Here is a 27,436-nt window from a genome sequence, read left to right on the forward strand (position 1 = left end):
TTTCCATTGATGATCGTGTTTGATCACCACTCGTGTAGCATTACAAGGCTACTTGAGGAAAAGTCTTCTTGGGTTCCCATAATTGCCATATTGGTCAGGATATGCCAGTTGCTATAACCAGCACCTCTAAACACTCATTGGCTAAATTGTACCCTCTGCTCATGGAACAGTCTGAACATGGGTGTCCCTGTAAGAGAGCTTTCTTCTAAGTAGTGACTTAGGAACCCAGACTCCTTTCATCTTATGGCTCTGCCCTCCCTTGGATGTTTGGCATCCTCTCTATTCAGCTGGAGGATGGAGAAACAGAGAGGGTGGAGGATTGTATAGGTTTTGGTGGGAAGGCCTAGAATTGGGGTATGTCACTTCTACCCATATTCCATAAGCCAGAACTCAGTCTTGTGACTCATCTAGCTGTAGGGGAGACTGGGAAATATAGTTTAGCTATATACGCAGAAGGAAAAGGAGTTGGAGTTTCCCTAGACATGCCTTTATCAAAGAGCATATCTCATTTTCTTGAAATGACCACTTTTCTCTCAATGGCAAATACTTCCCTGCTCCCTACCTCTATGACACTGTGAGCACCTGATGGCAGGCACTCTTTTTTAATTTTTAATTTTTGTGGGTACAGGACATATTTTGATACAGGAATGTAATGCATAATAATCACATCAAGATAAATGGGGTATCTATCCCCTCAAGCATTTGTCCTTTGTGTTACAAGCAATCCAATTATACTGTTTTATTTATTTAAAAATGTACAATTACACTATTTTTGACTATAGTTACCTGTTGTGCTAGCAACTACTAGGTTTTATTCATTCTTTCTATTTTTTTGTACCCATTAACTATCCCTCCTTCCCTCCTTCCCCTCTGCTATCCTTCCCAACCTCCAGTAACCACCCTTCTATTCTCTATCTCTATGAATTCAATTATTTTAATTGTTAGCTCCCACAGATAAGTGAGAACATGTGAAGTTTGTCTTTCTGTGCCAGGTTATTTCACTTAACATTATGCTCTCCAGTTCCACTCATGTTTCTGGAAATGACAGGATCTCATTCTTTTTTTTATGGCTGAATAGTACTCATTGTGTATGTACCACATTTTTTAAAATCCGTTTATCTGTTGATGGACACTTAGGTTGCTTCTGGCAGGCTGTCTTGTGATTGCTTTTTTAAGTGTTGTGACCTAGCACAGTGCTTCTCATGTAGTAGACACTTTAAAAATTCTAGAAGTTAACCAGATACCCCATCACCACCACAAGGAGGTGACATATGAACGGAACCCCAAAGGATAAAGAGGAATTTTCTAGGTAGGGAAGAATAGAGAAAAGGGGATGGTAAGCACCTTCAGTGGTGGAACCAATGTGAACTTGGGTATTGCCTGCAAGGCAGGGGGCTAGAGAGCTGAGAGGCCAGCTTGGGCTCAGGATATGTAGAGGAAAGGCATCAGATGAATGTTCTGAGGATCCCCCCACCTCCTTCCTTTCCCCTGGAGGCACCATTGAAGAAAAAGCCAGCCAAGCCTTCTCACGTTGGGCATCTCTGCTGTGCCTCTGTTTCGAGAATCTGCCTACAAAAATCATATACAGGTAATGGTGATGTTAACCACCACTGTGGTTAACATCTTTGATCTTTACAACAATTCTATGCGTTGTTCCCACTTTACAGATGAGGAAGCTGAGGTTAAGTGACTTGGCCAAGATCACACCTCTAAGAGGAAACAGAGCTGAGATTCTAAATGGGGTCACCCTCATTTCTATGTCTTGTCTCTTTTTTTCCATAAATGTCTTGGTGTGAAAAGAGATACTTTTCAGATGCTTCACTGCTCATTTTGGAGATGCTAGCATATTGTACCCTCAGCTAGTTAGATATTGCTAGCTTTGGCAATTTTCCTGCAATTTTCAGGAGTTCAAAGCCATCCTGTGTTGGTGTCAGCTGTTCATTTCTTATTTTTTAATTTTTATTTTTAGTTCAATAATTTTGGGGGAACAGGTGGTGTTTGGTTGCATGGAAAAATTCTTTAGTGGTGATTTCTGAGATTTTGGTGTACCCATCACCTGAGCAGTGTACATTGTACCCAATATGTAGTCTTTTATTGCTTACCCCCTCCCACTCTCCCCCTGAGTCCCCAAAGTCCGTTATATCATTCTTATGCCTTTGCATTCTCATAGCTTACCTCCTGCTTATAAGTGAGAACATGCGATATATGTTTTTCCATTCCTGAGTTACTTCACTTAGAATAATCATCTTCAGCTCTATCCAGGCTGCTGCGAATGCCATTATTTCCTTCCTGTTTATGGCTGAGTAGTATTTCATGGTGTATATATACAACATTTTCTTTATCCATTCGTTGGTCGATGGGCATTTATGTTGATTCCATATTTTTGCGATTGCAAATTGTGCTGCTGCTATAAACATGCATGAGCTAGTATCTTTTTTGTATAATGACTTCTTTTCCTCTGGGTAGATACCCAGTAGTGGTATTGCTGGATCAAACGGTAGTTCTATTTAGTTCTTTAAGGAATCTCCATACTGTTTTCCATAGTGGTTGTACTAGTTTACATTCCCACCAGCAGTGTAAAAGTGTTCCCTTTTCACCGCATCCATGCCAACATCTGTTATTTTTTTGATTTTTGATTATGGCCATTCTCACAGGAGTGAGGTGGTATCTCATTGTGGTTTGGCACTTCCCTGATAATTAGTGATGTTGAGCATTTTTCATATGTTTGTTGGCCCTTTGTATATCTTCTTTTGAGAATTGTCTGTTCATGTCTTTTGCCCACTTTTTGATGGGATTGTTTGTTTTTTTCTTTCAGCTGCTCATTTCTCAATTGCTGCTTCTCCCTTCTTATGTTACTCCCACTGCCAGTCTAGGGGATTAGGCCTCTTTCTCTGACTGAGTGGCTGTGGGGACAGTGGCACTGACTCTTTGGTAGGTGGTGCATGGTACAGAATTAGAGCAATGAGATCCTCCAGTGGTGGTGGTGCCAAACCACACCAGCCCTTGCAGTCCAAGGGAGTAGGTGGCCAGGGAGGGACCCTTGGAGGAATGAGCTGGAGGCTGCCTGTGGGGAACAAGAGCTGGTGTTTGAGGTGGAAAGGGGGGTGGGGTAAGGAGGTAGTGATGATCCCTCATGTTATGTGCATCTCTTCCTAACTACATGTTCAGTGACCTCATGTTGATAGTTTCAATTCAACTATGGGGGATTTTGACACCATGGAAATTGGCAAATGTAACAAATCATTTTTTTTTCTTGACAAGCCAGTTGGTAACCTTTACTAGCACATCACTGGGTGAGGGGCACTATAGACTTCTCTCCCTTTCTGTCCCCCTCAATTCTCCTCCTCACTCCTGACTCGAGGCTGCCTCAGACACTTCCCATCTACTTTTATCTGAGGAGTAAGAGTGGGAGGAGGAGAGGCCAAGGAAGGTTGGCATCAGGAGGAGTTGACGTGATTTCCTCTTCCAGGCCAGGGCTGGCTCCATGGAGATCATCTGCACCAGGACTGTTTTTTTGTTGTTGTTGTTGTTGTTTTGTTTTTTAGCAGACTGGCCTAGAGCAAACCCTTGGAGTTTTGTCAAGGACCCTGTAAGTATTCCTGTCTTTAGTTTTATTTTCATATAAAGCAAGTACAATGTACATTAAAGTAAGATGATTCTTATTGCATGTTCCCAAAGGATGACCTGGAAAATATGCTGTTATGTGGACCTCTCCTGGGGGCCAGCTCTTCTGAGAGTGATCTAGGGTCTTGCTAGTCAAAGAATGGCCTACAGATGAGCAGCAGAGACATTACTGAGGAGTTTGTCAGAAATACAGACTCTCGGGCTCTGCCCCAGACCTACTGAATCAGAGGCTGAAATTGAATAAGATCCCCAGGGGACTCATATATACGTTCAAGTTTAAGAAGCACTGATGTGGGATTTAGGAAGTCCTAGTTGAGCTGTGTGTGCAGAACGATGCGGAGATGAAGTTTTCCTAGACCAGCTGTTTTCAAACCTGACACGCCTCAGAATCCCCTGGAGGGCTTGCTAAAATACAGTCTGCTGGCCCCCCACCCCACAGATTCTGATTCAGCAGGTCTGGGGGTAAGGCCTAGGTTCTCAGATGATGCTGAAGCTGCTGGCTCAGGGACACACTTTCAGAATCACTGCCTTACATAAGCCTCTAGGCAGCCTGTAGGAAGATCTCTGGCTTTGAGAACCTTTAAGAAGAGCCTCTGTGGCTCACTTCAAATAGTATGACCAAGACGAACAAATGCAAGCTCTGGAATCTGAAAACCCAGATGTTAGTCCTAGATTTGACACATTCTTGGAAGTACCTTGACCTCTTACCTTTGTTTTCTTCATCTGAAAATAAGGATAATAATAATAATCACCTCACAGCACTGTTATAAATATCAAAGAAGGTATTTTATGATCTCTTAAATGTAATACAAATGTAAGCTGCCACCAGAAGTTGAGTATCCCTTATCCAAAATACTTGGGATTGGAAGTGTTTCTGATTTTGGATTTATTCAGATTTTGGAATATTTGCATTATAATTACCAATTGAGCATCCCAAATCTAAAAATTAAAAAAATCTTCCAAGTCAGAGGCTTTAGGAAATGATTTCATGTTGCTCTCTTTGTGGTGGGTGCTCTTCTGAGATGCTTTGCCTTTCTCTATTTTATTTATTGCCACTTGGGGAAATTACCATATGGCTGAAAATGTGTTTTTTTGGGAAAAAAGGATATTATGTGTTATTTTCAAGGACTGTTGCTGAGTCTGATTTTTGCTTTTTGATATATCTGAGCATTAGGTGACAGTGATTCAGTCATTATGGTTATATCTGTTCCTGGTGTGGTAATGTTAGCACTCCAAAACTGTGCTCCATAGCATTCTGTCAGTGTATTTATAACACACTGAAGAAACTCATCAGTGCCATTGTCTCGCTGTGTGAACTTCTCAGCATTACAGCTTCCAGCTTGCAGAGGTCTGGTTGTTATGCTATCACCTTTGTAATGCCTTGTCCAGGAAGTCCTCATAATTCTTTTTGTGCCCATAGATTTCTGTGAAGCATCTTTGTGGGAGTGTTTTGGGGTCTCTGTGACTGGCCAGGAAATCTTAGCTAAATTAGAGGTTTTGGCCAGGCGTGGTGGCTCACGCCTGTAATCCCAGCAACTTGGGAGGCCGAGTTGGGCGGATTGCTTGAGTCCAGGAGTTTGAGACCAGCTTGGCAAAATCATGAAACCCTGTCTCTACCAAAAATACAAAAAAAAAAATGTGCTGAGCACAGTGGCGCATGCCTATAGTCCCAGCTACTTGGGAGGCTGAGGCAGGAGGTTACCTTGAGCCTAGGAGATCGAGGCTGCAGTGAGCTGAGATTGTGCCATTACACTCCAGCCTGGGTGACAGGAGTGAGTGAAACTCTGTCTCAAAAAAAAAAAAAAAAAAAAACAAATAGAGGCTTTAATTCATCACTATCTGGCATAGGGAAAAGCATGCAGGCTTTAGAGTTAGACACACCTGGGTCTGGTCCGGCCTCCATTGCTTATTACAGTGGTTCTTCAACTTGGCCTCACATTGGACTTAGCTGAGGAGATTTATAAGCAATATTTATGTTGGGTCCCACTTTAGAGATTGTGACTTAATTGGCTTGGGGTGGCCTAGGCATGTGGACTTTTAACAACTTCCCCAGGTGATTCTACTAGTTTGAGACTCACCGAATATGTGATGGTGAGTTTACTTAATGGTTCTAAGCCTGAAGTTTCCTCATATGTAAAATGGGTATAATAACATCTCTCTTACAGCAGCACTGTGAGGATCATAATTAATGTGAGATGCCTAAATGGGATGATCTCAGGGGAGCTGGAAGGGCCCCTGCTTCTCAAACCCCAGTATACTTTGCCATACTACATCTTCCACCACCACCATTGGGCCCCCTAACAACTTCCCTAGTTATTCTGGCTCATCACCACCCCTTTGAGGGAATATCTTTTGAACTGATGAAAGGACATCTGCTGGCTGTTGACCTCCTTCTCGTCTCCACCTATGGATCCAGCATGGTTCACATGCCTGGTAAGAGGTACTACAGAGACAAAGAACATAAAGTCCTTGCACTAGGACCAAGATCAGCCCATTAATGTGCTAGACACCATGACCTGGTCGCTGTCTGCATCTCCCCAGTGTCGCTGGCCTTTCTGCCCACTTCCTTGAGTGATGATCCTGTTCACCATCCTCTCCAACACATCAGCCAATTCCACCATTATTTAGCCTGTCCAGAGTTCACGTTCCTGTTTGCAACACCAAAGCCTTTTAACCTTTCGGCATGCTTCTCTCATGAAGCCTACTCTTAGCCCTCAGTTTGAGATGTACTATCCTTACAGTGAAGTGTCTGGCACACACTTTTGGGTGCTAGGGTCTACCAAATCATTATTTATGCACTTGCCTCATCTCCCCTGCTCAGCTAAAAGCTTCAGGAATTCAGGGACTATCCATCTCCCCAGCACAGAGAACTGTTAGTATATATGTGGGTGCTCAGGATGTGTTGACTGAGTGAATGAAAGAAAGATCCTTTATATACTGACAGTGTGTCCCTTCAATTAAACAACCCAATTACATGAACAAGCTGAAATCTGAAGTCCTGTGTTCCCAGCTGGACTTTGAGTTCTCTAACTGTAGGTGCTGGGTTCTGACTTCTTTACGTTCCTCATGGCATCTGGCACAATACTTGGCCAACAATAAGTGCTCAGTGAGCACTTCTTGTCCTATTAAGGAGTGGAGATGTGAATGCAAAAGAGCCAAAGGAATGACCCCAAACCACTTAGTGGCCTCAACAGAGATGGGCAAGGGCTGGACTTTGCTGATTAGCGCAGTGGTATCTTAGGGGAATGCACATACCCTAACAAGATCCACTGGGTCTGAGAAGAACATTTTAGAACTTCTATATCTTTATTTAAATTTAAAAATAATTAGGCTTTATACAGGGTGGTATAATGGACTTTGGAGACTCAGAAGCAGGGAGGGTAGGAAGGGGATGAGGGATAAAAAAACTATAGATTGGATCCAGTGTACATTACTTGGGTGATGGGTGCACTAACATCTCAGACTTCACCACTATACAGTTTATCCATATAACCCAAAACCATTTACATCCCCAAAAGCTATTGAAATAAAAAAACTTTATAAAGAAAAATAATTACACTTTATTGAGTTCTATATTGATGGCTATGGACCCTTCATTTGATCTGTATGGAACATGTGAGAGGGGCAGTGTCACCCTCACTGGCTTGTTTTCATTCAATATATTAAAAATAATCTCAGCTGATATGGTGGCTCACGCCTGTAATCCCAGCACTTTGGGAGGCTGAGGTGGGAGGATCACCTAAGGTCAGGAGATTGAGACCAGCCTGACCAACATGGTGAAACCCCATCTGTACTAAAAATATAGAAATTAGCCAGTCGTGGTGGTGGGCATGTGTAATCCCAGCTACTGGGGAGGCTGAGGCAGGAGAATTGCTTGAACCTAGGAGGCAGAGGTTGCAGTGAGTGGAGATCGTGCCATTGCACTCCAGCTTGGGCAACAGAGCAAGACTCCATCTTCAAAAAAAAAAAAATCTTGAGCGATTTACATATAGCTGTGGATTTATGAATTTTATTATCTAGTTTATCTAGTTGAATACTTACAAAGTAGATAAGTGGCTTAAAAATTCTTGCAGGAAACAGGAATTGAAATGATTATTGATGATGTAAGCACAAGAGAACAGCTAGAAATTGGCAGAAGTGACCCTTCTCCCAGGCTGGTACGCCATGTTGGTTAGCCAGATGACAAAAGAAATACAATGGTGGTCTAACAAGAACAAGGACAATGGCAATCTGACAAAGACATGTCATAAATTTTTGAAATAGTCAAGAAGACTCTAAGAAATGTGGATTTATATTCATTGTCATTGTTGTATTAACCAAATCCTATATGGACACTATGTCTTGAAGAATTAACCCAATGGTGTTTGAAGAATTAATGACTTTTGAAGATTTTAAATTTCATTTTACCTCATCTTTTGAAATTTCTGTTTTTGTATTTGTTAAAAATATTCCTAATATATTAGTCTATTAGTATATCTCTATAGAAATTAAACATCCATGTATTGGGTGTGTATGCTGAAAAATATTTTACTAGTAGGAGCGCATGTCCACTGTGTCAGAAGGTCATACAAATGAGAGTGTAGTTTGTTCTTGGTGGGCTTTTAGCGTCATCATGTCATACTGCTCTCACGTGATTGGCTGACCAGAAAGCCATTTCAGGAATGTGTGTTATTAGTCACCATGGTAATGGCACAGCTGGGAGGGGAATGGATCATTAAAAATCCATCATCACTATTGAGTCAGAAATTAACTGAGATCACACATTCTTCTGAGGTCAGGTCATCTTTTGCTTATAGAAAAAGGCAAACCTTAAAATGTAACAGATTTTTAAAGATATGTGTTATAGGCATTACATGAGCTTATGAGGTTGTTCATACATTTGGAAGTGAAAGACAAAACCCTAGAAATTTACTATTTGTCAAGCATTTTGTTATTTATTTGAACCCTGCAACAACCCTGTAAGGTAGGTAGGGATCATCCTCATTGTATGACAAATAAAGATAAAATCACAGACCTTAAGTGACTTGTCCAAACTCACATATTTAGTAAGTATAGAATGAGGGTGCAAAATTAGATAATTGGTATTAGCCAATATTTTGCTGTTAGTTTCCAAAGGCAAAGAATACATAGGCATTGTATCAGGTCACCTAATCCAGTAAGTCCTCACTTAACATCATCGATAGCTTCTTGGAAACTGTGACTTTAAACAAAATGACAGATAATGAAATCAATTTTACCATAGGCTAATTGATGTAAACAAGAGTTAAGTTCCCATGGCGTATTCATGCTCACAAAAACATCACCAAACTTCTAAATAAAGACCAAAACACTTCTAATATTGAACATTGAATACATGTGAGCTATGCATACATTTAAGAAAGACAAATAAAAGGAAGTAAGATAATTTTTGTTTGATCTTTGGAACCCATTCAATGTTTTTGTAGACATATTCTTTTTTTTATCCTTGTTTTCATTTTTTTAATTATACTTTAAGTTCTAGGGTACATGTGTACAACGTGCAGTTTTGTTACATATGTATACATGTGCCATGTTGGTGTGCTGCACCCATTAACTCAACTCGTCATTTACATTAGGTATATCTCCTAATGCTATCCCTCCCCTCTCCCTCTATGCAGCCATAAAAAATGATGAGTTCATGTCCTTTGTAGGGACATGGATGAAGCTGGAAACCATCATTCTCAGCAAACTATCGCAAGAACAAAAAACCAAACACCGCATGTTCTCACTCGTAGGTGGGAATTGAACAATGAGAACACTTGGACACAGGAAGGGGAAAGTAAGATAATTATTAACCCAGTTATTCTAGTTCAGGGTTGCAGGTGCTGGAGCCTATCTAGGCAGCTCAGGGCACCAGGCAGGATCCAGCCCTGGCTAGGACGCTATCCTGTCACAGGGTGCAGTAGCTCGCCATGCTCACTCACATTGGGAATGTGTAGACACGCCGTTAACCTAGCAGGCACATCTTTGGGATGTGGGAGGCAACCACAGTACCCAGAGAAAACCTGTGCAGACTTGGGGAGAATGTGCAAACTCTACACAGACAGTGACCCTGGCCCAGAATTGGTTTTTTCCTTATCAACTGTATAACAAAAGGATGTTGAATGAAATGATGTTATTCGAGGATCTGCTGTAATTTGAAGGTACTCACAATTTCCAGACATGAAAGGCTGTGTAACAGTGGACTTTACACCCTGAGAGTGAAAGCAAAATGTTCACTCTGAGGGCTGGGGCTGGAATCTTTCCTTCATCTATCTCTGTTAGGTGGTGAAAAGCAAGCCAATTTTGGTTGTGCTTATTGACATTGTATCATCTTATGTCATTTCTCAAGTGAAAGTTCTGCATTTTTGTATGAGTAAGAGGTCCCTCGATGGAGCTTTGCCAACTGTTTTTCTCAAGATGTTCTGCAGAGCATCAGATATTGACCTAAAATACAATAAATGGGCATCTCTCTCTGTTAACAGGACCATTGCCAACTATTTGGTGTGGAGAATGGTTTATTCCAGAATTCCAAACCTTAGCAGGCGCTTTCAGTATAGATGGCTGGAATTCTCAAGGGTAAGTTTAAGACGATTGCAGTGTTACATCGCTGGATAACTTTACATGCTGGAATAGTCCATATATTAACTGATCCAGTAAAAATCATCTTTAGGGATTAGACAGGGGGAGTTTGTAGCCCAAGCTCTATTGTTTTTGTGTGTGTGTGTGCCTTATTTATTTTTATTTAGGTATAAATTACATATGGTAAGGTACACTCAAGTTTTACTTTGATGGGTTATATAAAGATATTTAGAGAAATCCTTGAGGCCACACATTGTTTTCAAACTTCCCCGTCTTATCAGTGTATTCCCATTTTCCCCCAGAGTTTTTAACTGGGTCACTGTAATTATAGTTTTAATATTTCTTTGTGATATATTTGTAACTATCTTTTATTCTCAGTATTCTGAATATTTAAAATGTGCATGATAGAGATATTAGATGGTAGAACTTCATTTTCAGTTTGGAAATGGAATTTTGTCTTAAACTTTGCCTATACCTTCCATCTTTGAATGTATCCTCTGCTAGGTCCAAGAGGCTCCAATTTAGTTTTCTTGCTCAAATGTCTGAGATGGTTTTCCTCCACCTGCTCACCTGGCTCTTTATTTATTTATTTTTATTAGAGATGGGGTCTTGCCATGTTGCCCAGGCTTGTCTTGAACTCCAGAGCTCAAGTGATCCTCTCACCTCAGCTTCCCAACGTGCTGGGATTAAAGGCACGAGCCACTGTGCCGGGCCTCACCTGGCTCTTTAACCTTTGCTTCTCTCCCACCCTTGCTTGTCTCCCGGTTGGTACCCAAGTTACTCTCATCTTTGTTTTTGAGGCTTATGTCTGACTAATTCTCCTACCACTAGAGGCCGTAAGGATTTTGTATCTTTGAAACAGTTTTTATTTTTCTATCAATTTAAAGTTAAGTGAATGGTGAATCTTATAAGCTATAATTTCATTCAAGAGGCATTTTAGTTATTAGAGGAACTAATAAGTATAGAAATTCTTAGTGGGCCATTACTCTGGAAGAGTAGTGCAATTATTTTGGATATGCTTTGACCCTATAAAGTCACTAGCATATAAAGTTACTTTAGGGCTGGGTGCAGTGGCTCACGCCTGTAATCCCAGCACTTTGGGAGGCCAAGGCAGGCAAATCGAGGTCAGGAGTTTGAGACCAGCCTGGCCAAAGTGGTGAAACCTCGTCTCTACAAAAAATACAAAAATTAGCCGGGCATGGTGGCACGCACCTGTGGTCCCAGTTGGTCGGGGGGCTGAGGCAGGAGAATTGCTTGAATCCGGGAGGCGGAGGCTACAGTGAACTGAGATGATGGCACCACTGCACTCCAGCCTGGGCAACAGAGCAAGACTCCGTCTCAAAAAAAAAAAAAAAGTCTTTTTACAGAGAACAGCATAAAACAACTATATATATATTTAGGTCATATTGATGGGTTAACATACAAAACAAGTAGGTTTTGTGTGTGTGTGTGTGTGTGTGTGTGTGTGTGTGTGTATTTTTAACTGCTATGAATCACATAAAAGATGATGCCCAGCTGCTTTCCACCCCTACTGTGAAGAGAATGAGAGAGGTGTAAGAAGCACTGTGTGAACATTTAAGGTTAGGTATGAGGGGATGTTTCTTGAGCACGAAGTGCTAAATATAATATTGAATTGCCGAAGAAGGTTGTAGGATCTCTTTCTCTAGAGGTTTTAAAAATAGATTCATCCCTTACCTCTGAGAGAGGTTACCAGAAATCAGAGGAAGAATAGATGAAATTAAGCCTTAATCCCATTCCTCAAAACAACCTGGGTCTAACATTGTGCAAAGGACACTTCTGGCCACCATTCTCAGGGCCTCCCTTCCTCCCTGCCTGCACCCCCAACTTCCAAGGGCAACTTACACTATATTTATTTCTCTGCTTTTATTCCCAAGAGTAAACCTCTGACCCAGGTCCTGCTTGGGAAACTTCTTACTTGTTTGTAAATGTTTTCTTGCGATGGTGTAATTGGGACAGATGGGCAAAGCATTTACATCTGTATTTTGCTTGTTTATCAGTGTGTTTTTTGCTGTGACACAATGTAAATATGCTCCCTGTGTTGTTCATGGTGGGCCATGTTCTTCTGGTCTGCCTTGTTGAGTGTGCTACTCGGAGCAAGGAAACCCTCACTGGGCAGGAACTTTGATCACCCACTGATTCTAGACCCTCTTAGTGGAACTTTAGTTCTCAGGAGATACTAAATATTATCTAGACACTTGGATAGCATCCTCTCATGTCCCTGCTGACTGCAGAAAAGTGATACCATTGTCCAGATTCTTTGTTTAATGGGGAAAATTGGGAAGAAAGGATACATATATTATTTTAACTGTTAAATCACTTTCTTTTCTTCTTCTTTTTTTTTTTTTTTTTTTTCCAGACAGCGTCTCACTCTATTGCCCAGGCTGGAGTGCAGTGGCCCAATCTCAGCTCACTGCAACCTCCGCTTCCTGGGTTCACACAATTCTCCCACCTCAGCCTCCCAAGTAGCTGGGATTACAGGCATGCGCCACCGTGCCCGGCTAATTTTTGTGTTTTTAGTAAGCACGGGGTTTCACCATGTTGGCCAGGCTGGTCTCGAACTCCTGACCTCAGGTGATCTGCTCACCTGGGCTTCTTAAAGTGCTGGGATTACAGATGTGAGCCACTGTGCCCGGCCTAAAACATTTTCATTTAGTTTGAAATATAATAGGGACAAGCAGAATTTTTTTTCTTCAACTATTTTACCTTTGCCTCTACTATCTGATGCATATATATGGGTTAGGGTGTGCAGTGTTTTGTAGACTGTTTTCTTCAGGTTGTTTGAATTGTTTTCAGCCATGGGTTTTATCCAAATGAAGTTTAATCTGGATCAATTATCTCCCACAGGTAATCCAGGGGACCACAACTTTGCTGCCTCAATGGGACAAATGTGTAAACTTTATTGAAAGTGCCCTCCCTTATGTTGTTGGAAAGATGTTTGTAGATGTGTACTTCCAGGAAGATAAGAAGGAAATGGTAAGTGGTACTCCCCAGCTAGCAAAAAATAATGGCAATTTAGCCAGATATGACAAGGGTATATTCAACAGGCTAATGTCAGCCTTCCAGGTGGTAGTGGCCTGTGGGTATTGTCTTCAGATTCTTTCAACTTCTAAGTGAAATAGGAAGAAAGGTCATCAAACGAGAGTGAGGATGAGTTAGCAGGTATTGAAGGTTAGAGGACAGAGAAGGTGTGTAGTTGTCCAGGGGAGTGGGAGAGTGAATAAACTGAGGGAATGTAGTATAGCTGCTTGAAGGCAGGCATGTCCAGATGTAGGTGAGGTTTGAGGTCTTGAATTTAAAGAGGGACTCATCACTGTGGCAACGTGTTCTTCTCCATCTGTTTCAACTGCATTGGAGAAAAGGGTGTATTTTCTTTTTCCTTCAGCTTTATTGAGATGCATTTGACTAATAACAATTGTATATATTCGAAGTATACGGCCGGGCGCAGTGGCTCACACCTGTAATCCTAGTACTTTGAGAGGCTAAGCCGGGCAGATCACTTGAGGTCAGGAGTTTGAGGCCAGCCTGTCCAACATGGTAAAACCCCATCTCTACTAAAAAAATACAAAATTTATCTGGGCGTGGTGGCAGGCACCTGTAATCCCAGCTATTTGGGAGGCTGAGGCAGGAGAATTGCTTGAACCCCGGAGGCGGAGGTTGCAGTGAGCCGAGATTGCGTCACTGCCCTTCAGCCAAGGCGACAGAGCGAGACTCTGTCTCAAAACAAACACAAACAAAGTATACAAGATGATGGTTGCCACAATCAAATGAACACATCTGTTGTCACACTTATTTACCATTGTGTGTGTGTGGTGGCGGGGGATGAGGACACTTAAGATTTACTGTCTTAGCAAATTCAAGTATACAATACATTATTAGTAACTATAGTCACCATGCCATATTTTAGATCCCCATAACTTATTCATCTTAGAACTAGAAGTTTGTACCCTTTGATCAATATCTCCCCATTTCCCTGCCCCCAGTCCCTAGCAACTACTGTTTTACTCTCTGCTTCTGTATTTTAACTTTTATAAAGATTCTACATATAAGTGAGATCATATAATATTTGTCTTTCTGTGCCTGGCTTATTTCACTTAGCATAATGTCCTCTAGCTTTATCTATGTTGTTGCAAAAGGCAGGATTTTCTTCATTTCTTAATTTTTATGGCCAAATATTCCATTGTGTGGTACACACACGCACACATCGCGGTTTCCTTATGTATTTATCCATTGAAGGGTATTTAGGTTTATTCCATATCTTGGCTATTATGAATAATGCCGCAATGAACATGAAGGTGCAGATCTTTCTTCCATATACTGATTTTACTTACTTTGGATATATACCCAGTAGTGGGATGGCTGGATTGAATGGTAGTCCTATTTTTAATTTTTTGAAGATTTTCCATGCTATTTTCCATAATGGCTGTACCAGTTTACATTCTTACCAACAGTATATGAGCGTTCCCTTTTTTTCCAGGAATATTTTGCCAACACTTACCTCTTAAATTTTTGATCGTAGCCATCCTAACAGATAGTGAAGTGCTATTTCATTATGGTTTGATTTGCATTTCCCTGATGATTAGTGATGAAATCCTTTTCGTAAACCTGCTGTTTATGTGTCGTCTTTGGAAAAATGTCTATTCAGATCTTTTGCCTATTTTTTAATCAGGTTATTCGTTTTTTCACTATTGAGAGGGTGTATTTTGAATTAGAAACATGGATTTGGCCAGGTTTTTTGTCTGCACTTTATTTTTGATGAATTATATTTTACAAATGTCATGAAGTAAAAGATCCAGGCATGATTAATAACAATCCATGTAGTCAATAAGATACAAATATATGAGCAGCTTGGATGCAGGTGGTCAATAAACACTGAATTAAAGGGCAAAGACATTGTAATGTCATGATTGTTCAAATGATTGGTATCACGTAGTGATACATAATAATACCAAATGGTTGGTATTATGTATCAGTACATAGTCATTATTGATACATAATACATGATTATGTATTATGCACTGAAGTTTGCTTTGCAATACCATATCTAAGTACATTTGTGGCAGGCCAGGTCTCACTAACACAGGCCTCCATCACAACTGTCCCAGCACGGACTGAGTAGCTAGGTTAAACATTAAAAGCTGATTGAGCCACTGCCCATATACAAAGGCTGGAATGTAACAAAGAGCCCACCAAGAGTTTTGCCTAGGCTTTTCCTGGATCTTGAAGCATGACAAGATAATGAATGAATTCTTAACAGGACCCTTTTAGGATTAAACAAGTTTTATTGGCGGTCTGAAGAAACTCCACAGGCCTCCACAAACAAGTTTATTGGGGTCTAAAGGAACTCCCCAAACCTTTATGATTTAGCAGGAGACAAGATAAGGGTAATTACCTCAGTACCTAGACCCATTTAGATTAAGTAAACTTACTGAGGCTCCAGAAGAAGGTCTTCAGGACTCAGACCTAGTTATAGATTAAAAGAAGTTAATCATTTATGTCTTTCAACGATTGCACACTTTCACGTAGACATATAGCTTAGAAGGTATATGAGCTCTAGAAAACTTTGTAACTTTGAGTTGGTCTGGTGATAATTTCCAGGCTTTCTCCCTGTGACCAGTGGCAGAAAATAAAACTCTGTTCTTCCCCAGTTCATTTGCATCTCGTTATTGGGCGGTGAGAAATAGCAGCCTGACCCTCAGTTTGGTCTGGGAACAAATTGACCTATGTTAACTTGTTTTTACTGTCTAAGTATGAGACTTTGTGTTTGAACCTGAAAGTTCCCTTGCAAATAATTCCACTGAAGAATTAATGGCTTATTTCAAAATACTCAGTATTCTCATTGCGTGTTTTCTTTTGCTCCTTGGTCAGAGTAAATAGATTGAGATCTTATCAGATAATCACAGTGGTAATATTATAATCTCTGGGAAGGCTATAAAAACAATTAAAGGGTAATGAAAGATTTAAAAAAATTATAGCAGGTTTTTTGGCAGTAGAAGAATTTTAACTAATATGAACAGTATGTGGATTAAACTTGTTTTTCTCAGTTTTGGTGTGAAAGTCCCTTTTCCTTGTGTCAGGGTATGACATTCTAAAATAAAGTTAATTTTGGCATCTTCCCCCTTATTTTGATGTACATGGGGGTAGTTTGGTAGTTAGGCAGATACTCATCTCTTTAACGTAAAATTGTTTGCCTCCCTTGTGCTGAAGCTGTTTGCCTCAGGGAATACTTAGGTTGGAAACTTATAAGAGAAATATCTGGCCTTTTATAGCCTTTTTTTTACAGGGCTCCCATGCAAGAACCACCTGGAACCACTGATTTACTTGAAAAACATTCAGTATTATTAGCTACAGTCTAAAGAAAAAGAAAAACAGAAAGATCCCCAAAGGGGCAAATTCCAGAGAACCTAACTCAGATGGAAGGCTGCCATTGTTTATTTACCAAAAAAGTTTGTTAAGAAAATGAATACAGTCAGAAGCTTAAACTTCAGGTATGTCTCAAATTTACATGTGTACATAAATCACGTGAGCATCTGCTTGTTAAAAATGCAGATTCTCATTGCATTTTAACAAGGTTTTTTTTTTTTTTTTTAAGTTGTGTTTGGGGTAGGACCCAAGAATTTGCCTAACAAGGTTCCAGGTGTGACCTGCTGCTGCTGGTCGTGGACCACACTTTGAGCAGCAAGGTCTTCTCATGATTCATTTGTTTGTAAACAGCACCAAAAAAAAAAAAAAAAAAAAAAAAAAGCCCCAGTGACTCACAAGAGCAGGCCAGGCCAGTTGACATGAATAGCAGTACTTTATTTACCAAAATCGGTTACATTAGTGCAAGTAACTGCTTTAATTTTCAGATCATTGAAAATTTCTGTGATTCAGATTGGTTTAAATGGACTGTGAAAAACCCTGCGTTAGGACCTCCAGGCTTGGTTCGCCACCCACCAACTATGTAGTTATCTTTTGAAAACTGATACCTAGGTTTTACTAAGAGATTCCCGCCCCACTTCTCCTCCGTGTCTCTGTTTTGAGAACCTCTTGATGACAGAGTTGGCCCAACTGCCTGTGGTTGGTACCCTTTCTTCTAGAGAGTGAGTAGGAGAGAGCAGTTCACATTGAGGTTTCCTACCTATCAGTGTTCTCCTCTTTTTCACTGGGGAAAACACATAATTCTACATTACTGTTTCATTAAGACTTCCCACATCCAAGTGTGCATTTGGACACACCGATACACCAGCGTTCTCATACTCATTCATACACATAGCCATGGGAATTTAGCAAATTGAATTAGAAATGAGAAGAATAGCATGTAGAAAAGGAGAGTCCTTCAACAGAAAGCCACCAAAAGAGGTCATATAGTACAATCCCTTGCCTCCCAGTTAGCAGGACAGAGCCTTAACTCATGTGGGATTGGCTGCAAGTGTTGCTTTGTCTTTGCAGTCCAAAGTAGCACTATCCAATTGAACTGGAATATGAGCCACATTTTTTTTTTTGAGACAGGGTCTCACTCTGTTGCCCAGGCTGGAGTGCAGTGGCGTGATCTCGGCTCCCTGCCACCTCCGCCTCCCTGTGTTGGGATTACAGGCATGAGCCACTACCCCTGGCCTCCATTGACTTTTATATTAACATTTTCTCCCTCCTTACCTCCCTTTCTTCCCCCATTCCCCAGAACTAAAAATCATAACCTTGTCTATCAGAGGACTTCTTTAATTTTTTATCTTATTTAGATGAAGATTATTTATAATTTTAAAATATATTCCATTAGCTAAGCATTTAATATTACTTTTGTGGAAAGTTACATGAAAGTGGGACTCCCCTAGAGAATTGATGATATATCATCACCGTAAATAGAGATGATGCTCTTGTTCCACTGTGCCAAGCCCTGATCCATATGCTCATGACCTAAATGGCAGGAGAGAGGATTAGTTGTGTTCAGGAAGGGTGTCTAAAGTTATCACTTGCTAATTTTCCCTTTTATTTATTTTTATCTTTTAATACTCTTGTCTTTTTCTTTTTCTTTTTTTTTTTTTTTTTTTTTTGAGACAGAGTCTTGCTCCATCACCCAGGCTGAAGTGCACTGGCATGATCTTGGCTCATTGCAACCTCTGCCTCCTGGGTTCAAGCCATTCTTGTGCCTCAGCCTCATGAGTAGCTGGGATTACAGGTGTGTACCACCACGCCCAGCTAATTTTTGTATTTTTTTTGGGTAGAGATGTGGTTTCCTCATGTTGGCCATGCTGGTCTTGAACTCCTGACTTTAAGTGATCTCCCTGCCTCAGCCTCCCAAGGTGCTGGGATTATAGACGTGAGCCACCACGCCTGGCCTTGTTTGATTATTATTATTATTACTTATATCTGTAATGTATAAGTAAGTGCCCCAGACAGATACTCATGTCCATGGAGGGCAGTTGAAGTTTCCAACGAAGGCCAGGGAATGAAGGGATTGTCACCATGGGCCTAGTTGTGACTGTGATGGTCAGGACATATTGGTTTTAAAATGTGGTGATGATAATAACAGTAGCAGTTAGCTTTCACTGAGGTTTAACTAGCTGTCTGGTATTCTTTTAAGTGCTTTCAGTGTGTGAACTCACTTATCCTCATAATGACCCTGTTACTGCTGTTAGTGCCCTCATTTTCCAGATGAGGAAACAGGCTCAGAGAGTTGAAGTAAATTCTCTGGAGTCATATAGCTTGAAAATGGCTTAGGTAGGGTTCAAGCCCAGACAATCTACATGGAAACCAGTGTTCCATTCCCTTGCTTCTCTCTGAAGACACTTGAATCTTTGCCAGTTTTACGAATATGAGGAGACCAGAACCTTCTTAGTGGCTTATCTTATAATTACCCTTGTTAGCAAATTATTCTAATATTAAGATCCTAAAAAGGCATACATTTCATATTTTTTAACATTTCAGAGGTAGGAAACAGTTGGAATAGGTTTGGCTTCCAGTATTTCAAAATTTTAAATATAAATATAGTGGAAACCTAATTCATATCCAACCAGTTGACATCACATTTTTGTATTCATATAATTCTCAGGAGAAAGACGGAAATGATAAGAAGCAAGCTACTATTGATTTAATCTAAGAATAACCTTGCAGGTATATCTTTGGCTCAGTCTACACACTGAGCTCAATTTCTCATATTTTGTACCTATGTCATCCTAAGGAGTGATCCCTGATGTTTGCAGTGGTAACCCAAAGGCTCTGTAAGATTTATTATCAAAGTTTAAAAAAAAATGTTTACCATTCTCTACTAAGGCGGAAATGTGAATATATACATCAAAGAAAATTCTTTTCTATTGTGTTGATGGGAAAAAAGGCCTTGTTGCTGTAACTCTAGTTTCTAGAAAATTCAGTAAAGCTGAAGTTCCCATGTGAACATTTTGGCTGGGCTAAGTTCTTCTGTATAAACCATGTCTTGGTTTGTTTCATTGTAGACAGTATGTCCCCAAACTGCTTATCTTTATTCATATATCTCGTCTCTGCCAGTAGGTATTTTTTGCTGCTCCCTCAAATTTTCTGCATTTTTCTTATAGAGTAAACCCTGCTAAAGCAAATAATTATTTTGACACTTGTTAAAATAGTAATGAAGACTATTCAGGACTATTGCAAGAGGTGTCAAGTCTATTGCAACAGGGGAGAAAGATTAGGCCCAACTCTAAATACAGCAAAGATAGCTGGAGATTTATAGCCAGTGAGGAGAATGAGGGGGTCAGTGGATGGAAAATTATGAAGAGGAGGCATCACGAGCAGGGAAATTCTTGTTAAACCAACTTGACAGGATTCTTGTGGAAGGCAGGCCAAGGTGATCAGGATGGGGATTCTTTCTAAAGTGACTTAGCAGGATTCTTGCTACAACTGGACTAGACAGGCTTGACGAGGACAGGATGGGGGTGGGAGGCTGGGAGGAGGGTAAGGGCAAGACGTACTTGAGAAGAGGGCTCAGAGGAGCCTGACTAAACTTTGGTCAAGGAGAGAGTCTTTGTCAGCCCTCAGATCAAAGCTAAAGTCACTGATCTCCTGTCATATATTAAAACATTCTATATGCAGAAGGTTAATCTAGTTAAAGCAGAGCAAATCTATTACACTTCAGATTCAGATTTTATTAAGTGAAGAACTAAAACTTGACTCCCTATGTAGAACAATTCACTAATTTCTCCTGCACTCTAGCAGCTATTCTATTTCTCTTTAAAGACATTGTTCATGTCCCCAAGTAATGCCATGGATGCCCTAAAATATCTTCCATTTTTTCTGAGCTGCTCTCTGCCTGAGCAATTCCAGTAGTAATTCTTATCCTAAGAAAAGAATTCTCCTCCCACCCCATACTGCTACATCTGGTGTTGAAGACTTAAATACCCACGTGGGTCCAATTGCAGTGGCGGAGTTTGAACTTGCAACCTCAATACACTAGAAGTTCACCTCATTAGTGAGCTAAGATAATTGAATTGATGTACTGCCATTAATATTCTTTAAGTTCTCCAATTCCCTCGCTCATGGTTTCTCTCAGTGGTTGAGTAAATGAGATGTAACTATAACGTTGATGGCAGAAGTCACATGAAAGTCAGTGTCATGCATTATAGCATTGCCCTTATACTGAGGAGTTTTTCGTTCCTTGCAAATTCAGCTGCTCACAAAGGTTGTTCTCAGTAAAGCCACTGTACAGATAAAGACAATGGTCCCTTCATCACAAATTGTGAAAGAAAGGATATTCTCTTTGGCTACTAAATGCCCCTGTTTCTGTTTGTCTAGTAAGTGGTGTTGGTTATTATTATCAAGATCACTTTCCAGAGAAACTTTGCTGAAGACCTGTCCAAATTAAGGCAAACCATGATGATTTGGTTTTTTAAGGGCTTTTTAATATATTTATAAAATATTGACCTAATATAGAAATTACATCGGATTTTCTGCAAAGTTGCATTGATAGCTCATAGCCCAGCTCTGCTCTTACCAACATGGGCAAATCAGTTAACTTCTTTGAGCTTGTTTTCCTGTTATAAATGATGCAAGAGTTTCTGTTGCTTTGGTAATGCTGTGTAACAATCAATCACAAAGCCTCACTGGCATTTGACAATAAGCGGTTACTGCTGATGCATCTGGAGTCAGTGGTGGGCCCCCATGCAGCTCTGTTGATTTTGGCCAGGCTGGCTTGAATTTCTGGGGGTTGGCTGATCAAGGTTGGCTTTGGCAGAGGTGATTGGAATGACTCGGCTCTGCTTCATGTGTCTTGCTTCCTTCAGCCGGCTAGCCTGTGCATGTTCTCATGGTGATGGCAGAAGTTCAAGTGAGCAAGTAGAAACATGTGAGGTCTCCTGAGACCTAGGCTCAGGACAGGCATAATGTAATATCTGCATTTTGTTGGCCAAAGCAAGTCACAAGGCCAGTCCAGATTTACAGACTAGGGAAATAGGGTCTGCATTTTTTTTTTTTTTTTTTTTGAGACAAGGTCTGGCTCTGTCTCCCAGGCTGGAGTGCAGTGGTGCGATCTCGGCTCACTGCAGCCTCTGCCTCCCAGGCTCAAGCCATCTTCCCACTTTAGCCTGCGAGTAGCTGGGACTACAGGTGTGCGCCAAGATGCCTGGCTAATTTTTGTATTTTTTGTAGAGATGGGGCTTTGGCGTGTTGTCCAGGCTGGTCTTGGACTCGTGAGCTTAAGCGATCTGCCCGCCTTGGCTTCCCAAAGTGTTAGGATTACAGGTGTGAGCCACCTGTAACTCTGCATTTTTAATGAGAAGATCTGCAAAGTCACACAGTAAGGGGTGTGGATAAATGAAGGAGTATGGCATTAAAGCTGTCAGTGCTGTGTATCACAAATAGGGATAAAAGTAGTACCTCTTTCTTTCATTTGAGGTGAGAGTTAAATGATATAATCTATGTAGAAGGCCTAGCATAATACCTGGTACACAAAAAGTGCTCAGTGAATGTCATCTACTCTTATTGCTAATATTGCCATGCCTAATGTTAATAATTAAGATAGAATTTATAATATCAACTTCCTGGCACAGGCTGTGGCAACTTCTGCATTTAGATCGCCTCTTTTTAATTTATCATAGAGTGAGGGAGGTGCCTGGGGGGTTTTGTTGTTGCTACTCCTCCATACATGTCTAGTATAGTAGCTTTCATTGGAATAAAGATCCTTTTCATGCTAGTGCCCTGGCCACATTCCAGAACCCACCCTATCATTTAACGCCAAGTCTGGCTCATACAAGAGTCTCATGAAATTACTCATGAAATTACTCGAGGAGCCAAATATAATTTCTTTTTCTTTTTCTTTTTTTTTTTTGAGACCAAGTCTTGCCCTGTTGCCCAGGCTGGAGTGCAGTGGTGCGATCTTGGCTCACTGCAAGCTCTGCCTCCCGGGTTCACGCCATTTTCCCGCCTCAGCCTCCCAAGTAGCTGGGACCACAGGTGCATGCCACCTCGCCTGGCTAATTTTTTGTATTTTTAGTAGAGATGGGGTTTCACTGTGATAGCCAGGATGGTCTCGATCTCCTGACCTCGTGATCTGCCCTCCTCAGCGTCCCAAAGTGCTGGGATTACAGGCATGAGCCACCACGCCCGGCCATATAATTTCTAGAATAGGTCCAGATTTCATAACCCTCTGCAGGCTAAATCTTGTTACAACAAATATCATCAGGTCCCAATCGTGACAGCTCATTTATGCAATCTTTGGTCAAGTAACATCCAGCAAAACAAGTAATTTAGATAGCTCATTGGGAATTCTTTTGAAATAAGTATGAACACTTACTCTTGTCCTTGTCTTTGAGTGTGCTGCCACGACGATGACACATTGGCTCACCTTTCTTGTTTGTTTTCTCCATTTCTGGCTAGCATGGGGCAGTGTTGCCTTTGCCACATATTATCAGCCACAGTCTTGTCAAGCAGATCTGGTCAGACCTATGGAATGTGAAGACCCTTTATTAGAAATTCATTTACCTAAAGAAAACATTTATGCCTTCCAACAGATCTGAATGTTGGAAGTGACCAGACATAGTTACTTGCTGGGGAGAATTTATTCACAGCCAAAGGCTAGACTATTTGAGACTGATTGACTTGTAAATATTATTCTGGTTTCTGATCCATCCTCTCTTAAAGTTGGAAAGTGGAAAACAGGAAAAGATGAGTTATAAAATTAGAACACAGCCTATATGTTCACATCCAGCAAATATAAATATAAATATCTACCTGAGTCTTATGAATATATACCTTTAGATAAAAGGACATGAGAAACTCCTCCTGTACCACCAGAATAACCCACTTTATAGCACCAAATAATTTGATTTTTTCTTCTTTTGCCAAAATGTTTAATAGCTATGTAACACTGCTAATCCTGACAAACTGATATGATTTATTCACTCACTTGGCTGCCAGAAACCTCAGCATTTTCTGACTATCCTTAGTTTTTCTGGTTTAACCACATGTCCCACTTCAATATAGGTCACTTTTTACTTATTTTGTTGCCATTATTTTTTATCAGGAGCCAATCCAAGGTCATTTTTATAAATAGTTATAAGTAATTAATTAATGAATATTTAATATTTATTGGTGCATTCATTTATTTAATGTCTGTGTTTCTAGTAAAGTGACAATTGCCAGAAAGAAAATTTTAAGAGTCCCCCTGAGATTAAAGCCTATTTCTTCAGGGTTATCCACATAAATTATTAACAACGATTTCCATTTTTCACATTCCACTAATCAGTGGTTACAACTCAAGAAAACTTGCCCTGTTCTAGAGCAATGAGAAGACTGGAAACATTTTAATCTCATGGTTTTTTCCCAGATATTATAACTTCTGAGTATATTAAAGAGGAAAGCCTACTCAACATTATGCCTTTTCGTTAAGAATTTTATTAACATTAAATTAGTTTAAGGTTAATGCACATAATCAACCTTACTGATTTTTTTGTTTTTCCTTTCTTTTCTTTTTCAGAACTCCTAGCCTATAATTATTCCTACTAGATATGTACTATATTTTTAAACTATTCCAAGCTGTTTGTCATGTACCATGTGGACATCACCTATCTTAGAATGGACTAGGCTAACGTACTGAGTCACTTGATTTCCACTAAGGTTTGTGTTTGGTAGTAGGCTACAGTCATTCTGGAGACATTTGCTGTGAACCTTGTCCCCTAATATAACGATGGATTTTCTATTCGCTGATAAGTTCTATTCATGGATTCAGGCTTTGAATTACTAAATCAGAGTAGGTCTCTCTTTTCAAAAATGACTTCACCTAAAAAGGGTACCATGCATTTTTTGTTTCCTTTTTCAGCTTTCATGTTGTTAAATCTCATGATCATATCTGCACAGCACCATATTTTCTATGAGTGAGTTTGTTAATATTTTCTCTTTATACTATTGGAATAACTGTTATCTGTTAGCATATATGAAAGATATTTGATTCAATTTCAACTCTGCCGGGTGCCAATTGAAGGTTTCAAAAAGCATAAATTGATCAACTTGTATTTACTGAGCATCTGCTATATTTTAGTATTAGGTATGAATGTGAGATATGGACTCGTGAAAAATCATATCACATGAGATATGAAATCATAAAACTAACAAAATTTTAAATTAGCAGAATACTTTTTTGTTTGCTTACATATTCATGATCTCATTTGATCTAAATCATGGTTCCTGTTCTCAAAGCTTATGGGTCTTGTTAGGGAGACCAAATAAATATAAATGAAAAGACAACAATTAAACACACACCTATGTATTATTCTGATTTTAAGCCTCACAGGAACTCAGAGAGGGAATTGAAAGTGTGGGTTTAAGTGTTTGGGATTCATGGGTATGAGATAGGATTTGAGTTGCCTTGTGGGATTTCTTTATTATCAGGGACAAAGCTTTGAAGAAAACTACAACCGATAATGGGACAAACTAATCCCTCCTTAAAGCAATGTTGGCATATGTCCCTTCAAATGTATTAATAGAACCATCATGACTCATTTATGCAAAGTACAGAATTCTTATGTCCATGTGATGGGAGGAAGGGTAAGGAGAGGGCAAGAGAGGAGCAGGAGAGATAATTTATAATTTGCTAAGATAGGAGCATCTCATTGAAGTAAAGCCCTGGATGGAAGGGTAACAAGTGCCTATGCATATGTGACTCACCAATGTCTGGTGTCTGATGTAGAACACTATGGGCAAAATCCTGGGGTGCAAAGAATGAAAAAAGAAGAACCTATTTTTAGATAACACTGGTTGAGGAAGAGAACTAAGAACTGCCCATAGATCAACCAAATGAACTGTATTTTTATAGTGTGGATCCATAAAATCTGAAATAGTTGTTTTTTTTTTTTTTGAGACAGAGTCTTGCTCTGTCACCCAGGCTCGAGTGCAGTGGGGTGATCTCAGCTCACTGCAACCTCCACCTCCCGGGTTCAAGCGATTCTTGTGCCTCAGCCTCTCGAGTAGCTGAGATTACAGTTGCCCGCCACCATGCCTGGCTAATTTTTGTATTTTTAGTAGAGACAGGGTTTCACCATGTTGGCCAGGCTGGTCTTGAGCTCCTGACCTCAGGTGATTCGCCCACCTCGGCCTCCCAAAGTGCTGGGATTACTGGTGGGTGCCATAGCACCCTGCCCCTGAAATAAATAGATATTTAACAAAATGTTGCTTTGCCTAGAGGGCTCTTACCCTGAATATGGCAGATTTTACCATAATAACACTTGAGTTAATTTTTATATGTTATATTTTGACCTTTGACCGGCTCTAAATAAATATTTCCTATGGATAACTTCACCTTAAGACTTCCACTTTAAGGGATTTCTATTAATGTTATATGCTGCCTGATTGAGGTGTGAGGTCAAAGTTTGGTGAAGAAATACTATTTCTCTATTTTTTTCTTATTTTAAAATTACAGCAGGTTTTTGACTTGACTGAAGGCAATGTTATTATGTGATGCTGTAGAGTAGTCTAAAGATAAAAATCAGAAGTGTTCAGTGATTTATCTTCCTAGTTCCAGCATGCTAAAATAATTATTTCTCTTATTTGCATTGACATGTCAACCAATGAAATTAATCACCTTCAAAGATTTTCCTTGTTCTTGAAGTCTGCTGGGGTAGTTCAACACCATTTCACAGAAAATGTTATACAATAAATCTGTAAAGTCTGCCAAAAAAAAAAAAAATTGAGAACCTGAGGTGGGGGACGGTGTGGGGAGTGGAGGTGCCAGAGAAGACAAGGGCAAAGAGCAGCTGAGGCTCATGGGAAAAAAAAAGTGATTTACCCGCGTTTTGACAAATGTGAGAGCGCCACAAAGAGTGAGTTACCGAAGTGTGGATTCAGGGAAGACAGAGGTGGTGGGGGCAGGGGAGGAGGTGGAAGAAAAGGCAGAGGAGGGAGGAACTGGCATGTGAATAAACTATTTGTCATTTTTCACTCTGGCAGTGGGCTGAAATGTTTTTGCCTCTTTTTATTTTCATTTAGAATGCCAATCAACGGGTTACAGACAAAGAGCTTTGAAAACCTTTTCTTATTTATTTATGTAGAGACGGAATCTTGCTCTGTCGCCCAGGCTGGAGTGCTGTGGCGCGATCTTGGCTCACTGCAACCTCTGCCTCGCGGGTTCAAGCGATTATTCTGTCTCAGCCTCCCAAGTCGCTGAGGTTACAGGCATGTGCCACCACACCTGGCTAATTTCTTTTTTTGTATTTAGTAGAGACGGGGTTTCACCATGTTGTTCAGGCTGGTCTCGAACTCCTCACCTCAGGTGATCCAACCGCCTCAGCCTCCCAAAGTGCTGGGATTACAGGCGTGAGCCACTGCACCCACCCTGAAAACCTTTTCAAAATGCATTAAATTTTAATGAATTTGATAGCCATTTTAATGCCTAGGAGATGCTGGACAGGGAGGGTCCTATGAAACGAAGCTGCTTAGAGAGAAGTATCTGGAAACACTCAGCCCCATTTTAATAATAACCACATACTCCATAAAAATACCTCAAAGAGAACAGGAGCAAAATGACCTTAAGATTCATCATAGGAATCCAAAAATTCCAAAATTTGCTAAAGATCTTTTTAGCTTGGAGAGTGCTTATTTTTTTGATAATTTATTTTAAAACCTAATAAGATGTTTTGCTTTTGTACACCTTATCCCAAATAAATATTTTCTTTGGACATATTCAACTTTTTATTATTTATTGGGTGCTTTCTATTATTGCTACATCCTGGCCAGGGTATTGAGAGGGAACCTTTTATTGTCCTCTTTGTCCCTATCTGTA

The 27,436-nt window shown here is 40.2% G+C and overlaps 1 protein-coding gene across 1 annotated transcript in view; it reads left to right on the forward strand.

The window, feature by feature from the left end:
• PHEX (phosphate regulating endopeptidase X-linked) overlaps positions 1-27,436 on the forward strand; it is a 215,255-nt gene that overhangs the window by 68,433 nt on the left and 119,386 nt on the right. The window contains exons 10-11 of the mRNA XM_031006124.3: positions 10,107-10,200; positions 13,069-13,197. Of these exons, the coding sequence (XP_030861984.1) occupies positions 10,107-10,200; positions 13,069-13,197 (223 nt within the window). The remainder of the gene's footprint in view (positions 1-10,106; positions 10,201-13,068; positions 13,198-27,436) is intronic.

The sequence above is a fragment of the Gorilla gorilla genome, chromosome X (genome assembly GCF_029281585.2).
Source record: "Gorilla gorilla gorilla isolate KB3781 chromosome X, NHGRI_mGorGor1-v2.1_pri, whole genome shotgun sequence".
NCBI classification, from domain to species: Eukaryota; Metazoa; Chordata; class Mammalia; order Primates; family Hominidae; genus Gorilla; species Gorilla gorilla.